This window comes from Gadus chalcogrammus, chromosome 9 (genome assembly GCF_026213295.1).
Source record: "Gadus chalcogrammus isolate NIFS_2021 chromosome 9, NIFS_Gcha_1.0, whole genome shotgun sequence".
NCBI classification, from domain to species: Eukaryota; Metazoa; Chordata; class Actinopteri; order Gadiformes; family Gadidae; genus Gadus; species Gadus chalcogrammus.
The window spans coordinates 20920529-20933970 of NC_079420.1; the positions used below are offsets into that span (position 1 = coordinate 20920529).

At 42.8% G+C, this 13442-nt stretch overlaps 1 protein-coding gene across 1 annotated transcript; it reads right to left on the reverse strand.

The window, feature by feature from the left end:
* Positions 1-4226: 4226 nt before the first annotated feature.
* tpm1 (tropomyosin 1 (alpha)) lies at positions 4227-13165 on the reverse strand. The gene is made up of 10 exons (XM_056598103.1): positions 12856-13165; positions 12031-12156; positions 9021-9154; positions 8180-8297; positions 7878-7948; positions 6902-6977; positions 6644-6706; positions 6452-6521; positions 5613-5691; positions 4227-4474 (listed from the first exon to the last, which is right to left on the reverse strand). The coding sequence occupies exons 1-10, from the start codon at positions 12967-12969 to the stop codon at positions 4471-4473; spliced, it is 855 nt and encodes a 284-aa protein (XP_056454078.1). The 5' UTR covers positions 12970-13165; the 3' UTR covers positions 4227-4470.
* Between the last annotated feature and the right edge of the window lie 277 nt (positions 13166-13442).

Sequence of the window (13442 nt, forward strand, 5' to 3'; positions counted from 1 at the left end):
TTTGTTCATCCCTTGTATGGAGTATCTCATTATGCGATATAAGGTACTGAGACCGGTAGATGCAGGGGCCCCCAAATGACTGTTCGCCTGGAGCCCCCAGAGGGCTAAGTTCGCCACTGGTTAAAATCATACAAAGTAGGTAGTGGTGCTCGGGAATTACACAACAAGAGTAATTACAGTGGGGGAGTCGATTCTCTTTGGAAATTATATAGAGGCCAGTGTCAAAGAATTCAAGAGATGTTTCATCCACCACACTTTATACACCACGGAAATGTATGCAGCAAATTTTAAACGCAATAATTGTGTGGCTCTAAAAAACGGAGAGCATGGTGGCATTAAATCCATACTACTTTGTAAGCTCAATTGTGGTTGCTTACCAGCATGCGTGAAGAGGTGTCCCTACACATTTTTAGATTCAAAAAGGATACCAGACAATTAAGAATCTATGATGATTTTGCTAAGGTGAATACTGCTAAGCAAATTGTGAAGTTCAGAAAGACCCATGAAATACTTCTTTGCAAACCTAATGATATTTTGTGCAAATGCTTTTGCTACGTACACGATGAGTCAATTATTCTTATCAAGATGCCTGTATTAGAAAATGTTTAAAGTTAGTAAGGCTTCAATTGTACTCTTTCATTGTTATTATATTCTGGCTGTTGTAGCCTATGCATGTTGTGCATTATGTTTTATATTTATGTGTGGTTTATGTTTCTACAATAAAATCTCCACATAATACAAATATTTGGCTTATGTTTCACATATTAATTTTAGGACAAATTGCAGAATAATGAAAATATATATTAAAAAAAGTATATTATAGTTAACTATAGTAATCTATACTGTACTACACTTTGTAGTGACTTACTATAGTATTTACCATATTACACTACAATGTATGGAAAATTAATATAGTAAATCCCACACTATATTGTAGTATAGTATAGTAATCTATAGTATACTACTGTGTAGTAACTTACTATAGTATTTACCATAGTACACAACAATGTCTGGAAAATTACTATAGTAAATCCCACACTATATTGTAGTATAGTATAGTAATCTATAATATACTACACTGTGTAGTAACTTACTGTAGTATCTACCATGGTACACTACAATGTCTGGCAAATTACTATAGTAAATCCCACACTATATTGTAGAATAGTATAGTAATCTATAGTATACAACACTTTGTAGTAACTTACTATAGTATTTACCATAGTTCACTACAATGTCTGGAAAATTACTATATTAAATCCCACACTATATTGTAGTATATTATAGTATACTATAGTATACTACTGTGTAGTAACTTACTATAGTATTTATCATAGTACACTACAATGTCTGGAAAATTACTATAGTAAATCCCACACTATATTGTAGTATATTATAGTATACTATAGTAATATATAGTATACTGTAGTAAATGCTGTAGTAAACTATAGTATTTTTTCCCCTGGGATGAGCCCATGGAGGTCCTAGGTCAGTAGCCTACTCGGCCTTATGTAGTTTTAATAAAGTATGATCTACTCTCGGCCGAAACCCCGTGTCAAGATCCTCCTGTAGGACGCATAACCCCTGCCTGCTTCTTACCGTCACCTATTTATTTCACTCCTTAACATTGGCTAAATGAATGAATAGTACTGTATGTGCAAACATATCCATACCTATACAACTATGTTTTTTAATGTGGTTTCTTATTTTTTATTCATTCATTTATCAATTATTTGGGTAAGATGTAGTGTTAAAAGAAAATGTCCAACTAAATTAATACCAAACAAGACAAATTCGAAAATGTCAAATGTGTGCTTTTATTTAGATGTATTGTACATGCATACGATATACGAGATACATCCATATCAATTGAGTAATGGGTAAAATAATGCACAATCGTACATTTTTAATCATACATGAAAATTTAAGAAAATAAATTAAACCTGGAAACAAGGATTTATGCCATTCTTGACACTTCTAACTACTGACACCAAATAGAAACCTCAACAAAAGGTCAGGAATGACAAATTTATATTTTCCAAAATGCATAATACAGTAGCACCAGTAAGCCAGTATGAACAAACACGGTATACTTTTACTTGTGAGGTAGGCCTATTTTGGGGGATTCCGGACCTATCTAAACATGTATTCTTAGTCCTGCCACTGAAATGATTTCCTAATCTTTTATTTAAGTGCTAAAATTGTTTTTATCTCTGTACTATCATGACAGCTGGAATGGGATGTATAAGACTCATTTTGAAATGTTTAAACTCTCTAGGCAGATAATAATAAAGTAAAATCACCACATGACATAAAAAAACAGCATGATTAAAAAGCACACGTAGCTACAAGAATTACAATTTATTAATATCATTGTGTATTTCAGTCTGGGCTAGAGGGAGCGGTACATTTGAGCTTTGCTCCTTGGTTGAGTTTCAGGGAAAGCTGGATGGTGCAAAACATGAAAACTGAAAGCATCTGGCTGTCTGCTCTCCACCCCGGGCCATGAAGGAACACAGGCTTTAAAGGAAGCAGGGTGCAAAAGGGTACAAAAGCCAAAACCGTGTGTGTGGGGGGGGGGGGAATGGGTTGGTGGGGGGACTGGTGTTCACATATTGTTCAGTTCCATTAGAGTCTGGTCCAGCATCTGAGTCATGTCAAGGTTCTCCTCTTTAGCATGTGTCAATTTCTCTGTTAGAACACCAAATAAAGGAGATTAATAACACACACGAGACAGATCAAATTAGTGAATTCCATGAGCAATTAGTGATTTACATATCCAAGACACCAGGCCAGTCTTTTAATTGAAGTAGGATTAAACGTGCATACAATAGTCTGACATACCATGCGTACAAGAGTAGTTGGATTTAGATTTTGTTATGCTTCATAGAAACAACACAACACGCAACCCATTATAAGAGACAAGGCTATACAACACCAATTCATTGGCTAGTAAGATTTTACTTAAAAAATAATACTTTTAAATGGGATCCTTAAATTGTATGTATACTTTCAATGGGTTTGTTACCACAAACAAACATTCACGCAGTGCAGGTTATACATTTGAATGTAAAACTGTATCGGATTGCAATCATTCATATATATCAGACACACAAACACACATCAATCTGTATCAACAACAAACCCTAAACAATGATAACAGTCAAATAATTTAATCCTCATTCAAAACCACTCTTAGGTCATTCATAAGAAGGCGGTTTTTCTCAAGTAGCTGTGAGGCACAATCTTTGCAGTCAGAAAGCAGTGAAGGAGGAAGAAAAGGAGAGATCAGAGGAAAACAGCACGAGGAAAGTTGCAGGTAAATTGCTACGATGATGTTGAAACCTACCTGTTTGAGAACCATTTGAATCCTCCTGAAAATGTACTGAATACATTTCCTTTAAAAAAAGCCTGACACTTTAAGTTACTGTAGTGTTCTATAGGAATGACGTTTATGTTGTCTTCTAAGCTGTATTAAATCAAGACACAGCCAAAAGGGCCAGTTGCAGATCCAGTGCAGGATTGAGAAATCCAATGAAGAGAGAAGCAGACATACTATATGCTCCTGTTGTCCTAAATAAACCGTTATTGTGCTATCTGTCAGGCATGTGCATGTTGGTTAAAGAAAGAAAGACTGAGTAAATGGAAAGCTGTGTTTATTTAAATAAATGACAGGTTATTGTGTACCATACAAACACCAGGTGTCCTCCATTACAACTTCTGTTCCATCTCAGCACAGAGTCAAGCCTTTTTGAGAAACCATCCATCTTTTTTTTCACTTTCGCGATAACGGCCAACTAATGCTTCTTCATACTACGCTCAATCTATCAAAATTGTTTGTCTTCTCGGGTACAATCTATCATTGTCAGCTCCTGCCACTTTCCTCGAAACATTACCATCATTCTGTACTCCCTTTGCAGCATTTAAAAAGTGCTCGAATGCATCTATTAAAATGCGGTAGCTTCTAGATCACCTCCCCTATCACTTAATGCAGCTCATTCTGCAGTAGTGTTGTGATGCTGGTGTGATGGTTTATATTCCATTGAACAACAAAAAAGGAAAATATGAAATGAAAGGAAATCTGCAGGACAGAGAAGGCACTATAATGCGATGTGGTCTCCTGAAAACGTATGAGGAAGGCAAGGAAAACTTTCATTTCATAAATCAAGGCTTCCTTGTTTTATGAGAGCCACTTGAATATAAATAGAAAAGAGATACTACGTATATAGAAGGGAGGATGTTTATTTTTTTTTTATACAACGCAGAAAGTGTCTAGGATTCTGTACAAGAGATGGGATAAAGCTACCGTTGACATGAGGGGGAACACATTTGGAAAGGAGGGAAGAGAGAAGAAGAAAGCAGAGACAAGAGAGGAAGTGGAAGGGAGGGGAAATGGAGAAAAGGCTGGAGAGAGGGGACAGAGTCCGCTCAGCCGGCAGGTGGCGTCTTTGATGATGAGGTGTAAACAATTTATCTGTGTGGAAGAGAGAAAGAGCAGAGTGAACCACATGCAAAGGCGGGGGTGGGAGGGGGGGGGGGGCGGTACCACGGTGAAGGGTCGGACGAGGCGACGACACCATCAACACACTCTTGATGCGAACCCCACAAGACAAACAGACAATGCATCACAGAAGTGCATTGTTTGAAACGTATCTTCTAAATTAACCAAAGACAGGGTGGGATGCAACAACCACAGCTGCATCAGCATCAACAACACTGCGATGTTCCGTCCATCGTCCATGAGATTACAAAGGTACCGGTAACCCTTTTCTGATCAATCAGGAGGGCATGCATCGGAAATAATAATCCCACACCATGTGTGGGATTTTTAAATTTGTGCATCCCACACATGTTTCAACTGGCATCATGAAAAAGGACACAGAAGGCCTCTCTTCCAGACAGAAGTAGACCGTGTTAGTAGAACAGGTATGGACCTTGGTTAGAGGACAAGTGGTCAATCTTCATCACTCTGAACAACACTGTGAGTGACTAGGATTCAACATTTTCAAAAGTACCACAACAGCATGCTACATGTCAAAACACGTTTGACTGACAGAATATTTCAATTCTGACAGACAATCTGTCCACTGGAAAGGGCACAAGCACTCGAACACCAAGTCCACAGTATTTCCAAAAAAATGAAAACACAATGGTCTCACAGAGGCCCTCTAAACTGCGTTCTGTCCGTACAATATATTACTCCAGGTGTAGCCACTATTTGAAGCACGTTAACAATGTGTAAGCCACAGAGAGCATATCTACATACCACACGAAAACACAGGTATGGAAGGAAACAACACAGGGTTTCCATCTTTGTCAAATTGCTCTTGGGTACATCATCTTTGTTGATGATTCAAAGAAAACACGATTGACTTCACTGCCTTAAGTGCTGAGTGAGCATACTACATGTGTCTATACAGGCATGGCTGCAGTTAGCATGAACCATAAACAACTGTAGAAACAGAAGCAGCAGATGGATGGAGTCGTCAGCATGCAGATCTGAATGCACACTGGACTTTGAGGGAAGTAAAGGGTAGTCGGAGGAGGGGAGGAGAGGTGTGTAGGAAGGGGCGGGTTGTCGAGAGGAGCAGGCACAGAAGGAGGGGAATTACATGGAGGTCATGTCGTTGAGGGCGTGGTCCAGCTCCTCGCTGATGGCCTTGTACTTCAGTTTCTGGGCGTACAGCTCGTCTATTGGTGGGCCGAGATAGGTCGGGGTGGGGAAGGGGTGAGGTGAGGTGAAAGGGTGCACGAGAGGCGGAGGAGAAAGGAGGAGGGAGAGGATAGCAAAGGTGATGGATGAATGGTGGAGTGCACCCCAAGAGAGAGGGGTGGACAGAATGGAAACAAAGAAAAGAAACGAAAGGAAGAGTTATACCAGAAAAAAGTAAACAGAAAAAATGAGTAAATCAATGGAATGACTAAAACCTGAGCACGGTCAGGGATTAACACGGTGCTCCTGTTTACCGGCTGTGTCCTCTGACCTCAAAATGACGAACGGTTGTAAAACGTGGATGATTTACTCACCCTGTGCTACAAGTCAGCGATCTACTCCATGGCGTACGGGTAAACCTACCTATGCTGCAAGTATGAGTCAGCTCTGATAATCTTTCCTATCAGCGACACACCCTCAACAACCATAAGGAGAAGAGACCTCTTCCTACCTATCTGGGCTCCTGCTGTTGTAACTGCTACAGCTACTTAACACGCTATGACCGATAGCGTAACAGATAAGAAGTTGGTTCACAAAGTCGAACAAAGTAAGGTAGGAGGAAACAAGGAAAGCTTTGAAAACCAGCAGTGAAAAGATAAAAGGGTACAACAGTCACCTACCCATGTTCAATTATTGACCATGACTGGCAGCGGCTGACTAAGATAATACAGCTGACCTGTATATAATCTCTACGGAAAGGAAGTGTGAAACAGACAAGGCCAAACGAGAGAATCATACCTTCCAGGTCATCAATGGTCTTCTCAAGCTTGGCTACTGATCTCTCAGCGAACTCAGCACGAGTCTCAGCCTGTGTGTGTGAGACAAGAGAACACATCCATTAGACCCCGTGGACACAGACACTTGGAGCCTTTGAACGCTGCTCTGGAACCCATTCATCACGGCGGGCTAACGTAGCGTAGCGGGACTTGCCTCCTTCAGCTTGTCGGTGAGGACCTTGATCTCCTCCTCGTACTTGTCCTCCTTCTGGGAGTACTGTGGACGGACAGGGGGGCACACGGGTCAAGGGGAGGACAGGGGCGCAGGGCTCGGCGAATGGGATGATTGGTCATGGCATGCTAGGATGGTGGGATGTGTCTACTGGGGGAGATCCACCGAGGGCATGGAATAGGATTGGTGGGATCACGCTGGAGCACGGGGCAGAGAGAGGGGGGGGGCGGGCACACTTACCTTCTCGGCCTGGGCCTCCAGTGACTTCAGGTTGTTGGTCACAGTTTTCAACTCTTCTTCAAGCTCAGAGCATTTGCTGGTGTTTTAACGCAATGGGAGGGAGCGAGGGAGGGAGGGAGGGGGGAGGTCAGGTGCAAAGGAGAAAAGATGAAGAAGATTGAGGGAGGACAAATCAAGATGAGGATTGGGGAAGAGAAAGAGAATGGGAAGAAAGGGGGGATGAGGGTAATGGGAGAGGGGAGAAAATAAGTATGAACCAAGCAGAATTAAGAAAGGACAAAAACCCCACAGTATTCCAAAGGCGCCCCCAACAGAGCAGGAAGGTGACACTGAACGTTCATTACGGTGGTGAAAGGTAATCCTCAAACAAAGTTGCAGCCCGTGCTATTAATCCACCTAGCTCTAGACACCTCTGCGGCTCTAAATCTTGTTAAGCATGAGTCATTCGTGCACACTTCCTGCCCTGTTAGCGATAGGAGAGTTTCAAATGTCAAAGCGCGAATGAAGCGTGTAAAGAAAGAGGGGGGAGTCGTGTGTGGAGGAGGAAAAAGGAGGGCAGAAGCGGCTAACAGCAGAGCCAGCAAGACAGTGATTTCATTCAGTGAGGGCAAACGGAAGGGGACATGGGAAGGCCCCCCATCTGCTGACCGCAATACACAGCCTTTGGTTGTGTGTCTGTGTGTCTAAGTGTGTGTGTTTTGTTTCTCTTTGTTAGTAGTACCTGTATACCGGAGGAGTTGAGTGATTTGAGGCTCTGCTCCAACACTCTGAGCTCTTCCTCCGTCCTTCTCGCCTGGCTGTTAGTGGGTGTGGCGAGTGGAAGCAAACAATATTCAAACAACACATGCAAATATAACATGCAATGGGAGGGACGTGGTGTTTTTAATGGCGTGGCCATCGGGCGTAGGTGACTGCTGCATGTTCACCAAACATGCATGGATAGAGGAACCAGCGGGGTAGAGTATGGAAGCCTTACCCTTCTGAGAGCTCAGCGCGCTCCTCTGTGCGCTCCAGGTCACTCTCAATGATGACCAGCTTACGGGCAACCTTTAGGTGGAGCAAAACAACAATTACTACTAGTGAACTACATTACCCAGAATTCCTGTTGAACCAAGTGCGTGGGTTCTAATCTGATATAACATACGTAGACATGTGTACATATGTACCTAAGTGCTGCTTATAGAAGAAAAAAAATTACGCGGATGCAGAGTATGTATGCTAGTTTATGATGCAACATAAGGACATATGGTAAATATATAGCGTGACAGAAGAACTCGCCTCCTCGTATTTGCGGTCAGCCTCCTCAGCGATGTGTTTGGCTTCCTTCAGCTGGATCTCCTGCAGCTCCATCTTCTCCTCGTCCTTCATGGCTCTGTTCTCAATAACCTTCATGCCTCTGTAGGGGGGGGGGGAAGGGTGGGTCGACAAACAGTAGGAGTCAGTGGAGGGTTGCAGATCCATGGCCCCAGACCAGGGCAACACACAGAGATAGGGAATCTCAAGACGGAAAACACAGGTGTTTACGCAGATATCTACAGTACACAGTATGGAAGAATTTAAATAGTATGTTGTTTTCATCCAAACCCATCAAACTGAGGATCACTACATTGAAAGTGTATGATTATTAAAAGGTATACTCCTAAATTAACAGATGCCAGATTGGATCTTCTGATCGGTAGAGATGTTGTACGGGTGGCACCCTTGAATCAGCTGACGGCGATGTGTTTTGTCTAATGCCTGTTTGTACCCAAAACAGATACAAAGTAAACAAAGCAGCGTATGCTTTCAATAGGCCTGCCCGAAACGAACCCTATACGTGCTTATCAAAACGAACCCCTGCCATTTAGCTATGTACACTAGTTAGCTATCGGCACTTAGCCACAATGCACTATATTGTTTATGTTCGGAACTGTTGTCAAACAAGAGCATGACAAATGGCCGATATGTGAGATGTTTGAGCATGTTGAGATGCCGACTAGATTTGAAAGTCCATGCGTACGTTAAGCGTATAGACTCGGGCCCTCAGGTGCTCTTAGTGGGGGTAGGCCCCGTGTACAGAGTCAAAGTGAACGTGGGTGGCGTCGTGGGGACAGAACAGCTATGGCTCCGGACAGCCCACCTCTCGCTCTCATCAGCTGCCTTCTCAGCCTCCTCCAGCTTGGTCAGGGCAGTGGCCAGACGCTCCTGGGCACGATCCAACTCCTCCTCAACCAGCTGGATGCGTCTGTTAAGGGAAGCGACATCGCTCTCAGCCTGCGGGAGGGAAGAGGGAGAGAGTCAGGGGCAGCCCGGAGGATACTGGAACGTTCTGGAGAACGCACACAGCAGCAGGGAACATATCTGCTGAAACAGACACAGACACAGACACAGACACACACACACACACACAGACAGATACTTTCAGACACACAGACACACACAGACAGACAGATACATACAGACAGACAGACAGACAACGAGGAGTCACATGCAACTGTACCTTACAACACAAAGAAAGCAGGTCAATATTTAAAGGCATAGGTTTTTGGTTTTTATTCATTTAGATTTTGGGTTTTGTTAGCATGCAATCTGCAGCACGGTTCGGCCCAATGTTAAACAGGTTGGTTGTAAATCAATATTCATGCTGCTATACTTTAGTAAGCTATATCCGGCTGCATTGTTGGTGTATTTGTGTGTGCCGCATTGGGAAAAGCAGAGTAGCCCTTCCCATAGGATTAGTCGTTTTCCTCGCCGTTCATGTATAATTAATCAAATCTCCCCAGCCTCAAGTCAAGTTGAATGCCCTGCGGACTCGTTATCAGACCCGCGAGACAGATTAAGGGACAAAGACAGGCAATTTCACAGGCGCATCGCAACTGATGCCGCCCCATCTGAGTTGCCGAAGTTTCAATGCAAGTGTTGCTACATTTTAATTAACGGCTCGTCATCTGTGCTCAACGACCAGGAGCCCGGGCCACGCGTTTACAGAAACTGAAATAAGGATCGGCAGAAACACTTTCTGGCCAACCACTTCCTTAAAATGGAGGCAGAAGTCACTCCAATCCGTTTGTTTTTCTGCTGCAATTTTAACATTCAAGACTAGATTTAGAAAGTATGTGCGCATTGGTTTGTGTTGCAGCCCAGGAGGGACTCTTCTTACGTTTGAACTAAGGTGGCTTCTGCACTGTGTGCGGAGCCACATCAGCTAAACGGGCAGCCAGTGCTGAGCTGTAGCCTACTCCTGCAGTCAGAGGCACCTTGCACATTTCCAGTCAAAGATACCTTATATGGGCAGGTTGACGAACAACCGCCTGATCTACGGGTTTTATCACTTTGATGGCCAATTCAATAACTCGCTTTAGCTCAACCTATGCACGATTTGAAAGTGTGCCTTTAACACATATATTTTGAAGGGATGCAATTCAATACATCCGTAAACTCCCGTTACATCCACCAAGCTGAAGCGATGCGACGCAGTGATCCGATGGGACGTTATGACTTAAATGCAACGAATGTGTTACATTGAATGCATGAATATCTCATGTGCTACCGACATCGTTTAAAAGCAAGTTTGTACCTCAAACAGTCTATAGTCTGTACGATTAGGCGGTACTGGCTATGTGATAGTCATGCTTACTTCTTCTCTGGCTTTTTTCTGCAGTCCCAACTCCTGCTTTAATCGCTCAGCTCTGTCTTCTGCAACCTCTGCTTGGTCTTGTAAAGATTTAATTTTTCGTTTGACTGATTCCAGCGATATGGCACCGGCCATTGTATATATAGATGTAACACACTGGGCTATACACTGCTTCAGGAATTCCTTGAAATTTAAATGAGGCGCAATGACGCTTTGAATGGTACAACAGGAAGACATTGAGCTGCCCAGGCGTTCAGCGTCGCGTCATGACTGCCAATTGTACAGAAAATGACAATAAATAATAATCATACATATTTTTATGAGAGGATTTGGAAGGCATTATTTTATTAAACTGAATGGTGTCGTTTTCAAATAAAAATCAATATATCAAAAGTTAACGCGTAGACTAATTGTATATAACTACCACTTTATTTGCAAGAACACGCCCAGTTAATTTCATCAGCATCCTTTTGCTTCATGTCAAATTGTAAAACAGTGCCATCTGCCGTCCGGTTTGCAGTGGTACAACCAACGTTTTAAATGTCAGTAGTGCAGGCTTACTCCAGTAATCTGAAATTATAACTATTATTATCTATACTTTGAGATGGTGATTAATGACATTGCCGAGTTTATACAAACCCTTTAGTTGTGGGGGAAAAAAATATGATTAAGCTGTACAAAAAGAAACAATTTAATTCATTTATAAAAATCGCCTGACCTACGTTTCCCTAATATAAATGTTTATTGCGGCTCGGGTTGGTTAATCTACATACAACATAGACCAATCACATCGTTGTTCAGTTTCTTTAGGCTTTTAACAATGCTTAATTGAGAAGGAACTATTTCGCTGTCGCGAGCCGGGAGCGCGGCCCCGAGGCGCGCAGCCCTGTGCTCCGCGTTGACCATATAAAGCAGTGGGCTATATTTATCACGTCAGACGTCCAGTGGAGGGCGAGCTAAATATGCAGCTTCTCAAGAAGGCTCCTTCTTGAGAAGCTGCATATTTAGGTCGAACTGTAAAACAAAAACCCCACCCCAGAAAACCCCAAAGAGGTTAAATAATTAGGTATTAGAACCCACTATAGTCTATCTCCATGTTATTTATTGATCCTTTTCTACGTTTGGGTAACAGTCTGCCATGCTTTCTTTGTGTTGATTCAAGTAATACGACATAGTTGTAGTAAGACATATAATATAACAACAGTTTAATGCATCAATGGGACATAATGTCATTCCAGGGAATTGTCAAATTGTCACCAATAACCGGCAAGTGTATTTCACAGGCCTGTTCAGGTAATTTTGGGTCAAGATAAGTTTAAGGGTCAAATGAGAGTTGGCCCTATATTTATAATGACACTGGACACACAATCTGACATTAGGTTCCACTAGCATTGCACTTGTCGTTATATTTGTGGTAACGTAGCGGAAATGTGTAAAGGAAAGTGCAGAAACAGTGCATGTGTGTGTCGGGGCCCTTGTCAGTGCATGGGGCCCTGTTCGTCCCCCATATACTCACGTCGGCGGCTTTCTTCTCAGCCAACTCAAGTTTCTCCTGTGCGTCTTTAAGAGCCTCGGAGTACTTGTCAAGCTCATCCTCAGTTCCCTTGAGCTTCTTCTGCAGAGCTACCAAATCGTCCTCAAGCTGGTTTGTGTGTGTGTGTGTGTGTGTGTGTGTGTGTGTGTGTGTGTGTGTGTGTGTGTGTGTGTGTGTGTGTGTGTGTGTGTGTGTGTGTGTGTTTTATTGGAGTGGTGGTGCAGAAAGATTCAGGGGGTGATCAGCAGGAAACAGGAGTGCGTGAAGGCGTACAGGACCGCAGAGAGGCAGAGAGGCAGACAGGAGAAAAACAACAAGAGGAGGAGGAAAGGAGAAGAGGAGTTAGACCCGTGCGCATGGAGCGGTACCTTAGCGGCCACCTCCTCAGCGGCCAGCAGCTTCTCCTCCGCGGTCTGGCCCTCCTCAAACAATTTGTCTCTCTCGTCCTCGGTAATGCGCAATTTCTTTTCCAACTCTCTTATGTCATCCTCTAACTATACATTGGTGTTTAAAAAATACACATTGTCAAGTAAAGAAATGATCAGGGGAACATGTAAATATCATTAACTGTTACTTACTATTATTTGGTCATTTCAAAACATTTGGGCTATACGGATGCGATCCATATTCTAAAATCAAGACTATTTAGAATTAATAAAGTATTAATTATTATTATTTAGCTCAAAAAAACTTTCGAAATATCCAAGAATTAATCCATTGAAAAATTGAAAAGGAAATCCATTAAAGAATCCCCCAATTTTTTTTCTCTTTTTTAACGGCATCTGTAGAGCTCCAAAGCGAACCGACCTGTTTGCTTCTGTCCTCCGCTGCCTTCTTGTCTCCCTCAGCCTGCTCCGCTCTGTCCAAGGCATTCTCCTTGTCCAGCTTGAGCATCTGCATCTTCTTCTTGATGGCGTCCATGGCTGATTATTGTTGTTTGGCCTCACCAAAAAGTCCAGAGAAATCGGAGGGGAAAGAGACTGAAGCGTCTGTACCTAACTGAACGCTAAGCTGGAGTGCGAGCTCTTCCTGATTGTGGCCTGTCAAATATGTACTTCCAGGGGGGGGCGACTGAATTCCTTTGGACATCCAATACGTTTTTCGCAGAAGGCGTGCGGGGATACCTTCAGCATGCCCCGTCGTCTTTAAGGTCCAGCCTGCTGATTCGTTGCTCCCAGACATTTGACCAGTGATATGACCATATATGGGTTGTGGGTGGTTGGGCCCACTTCTTCCATGAGGAAGGCTTCTTGCTGCAAGTGTAATAAAAGCCACTGGGTCCACTGAGAACATGGACGTAAAGTCCGTTCCTGTCATGTTGGATTTGTGGGGGTAATCATCATGATATCTGTTTCACAAATTCAATGCATGTTCTTTTTTATTCCGTTTTATCT

Bases quoted from the DNA above. Each gene is read 5' to 3' on its own strand.
- tpm1 (XM_056598103.1), bottom strand. From the start codon at position 12,969: ATGGACGCCATCAAGAAGAAGATGCAGATGCTCAAGCTGGACAAGGAG. The intron at 9,155-12,030 runs GTGAGTATATGG...TCCCTCCCGCAG, and splicing joins CTGAGAAGAAAGCCGCCGAC to GCTGAGAGCGATGTCGCTTC. The intron at 5,692-6,451 runs GTATGATTCTCT...GCCCACCAATAG, and splicing joins GACCATTGATGACCTGGAAG to ACGAGCTGTACGCCCAGAAA.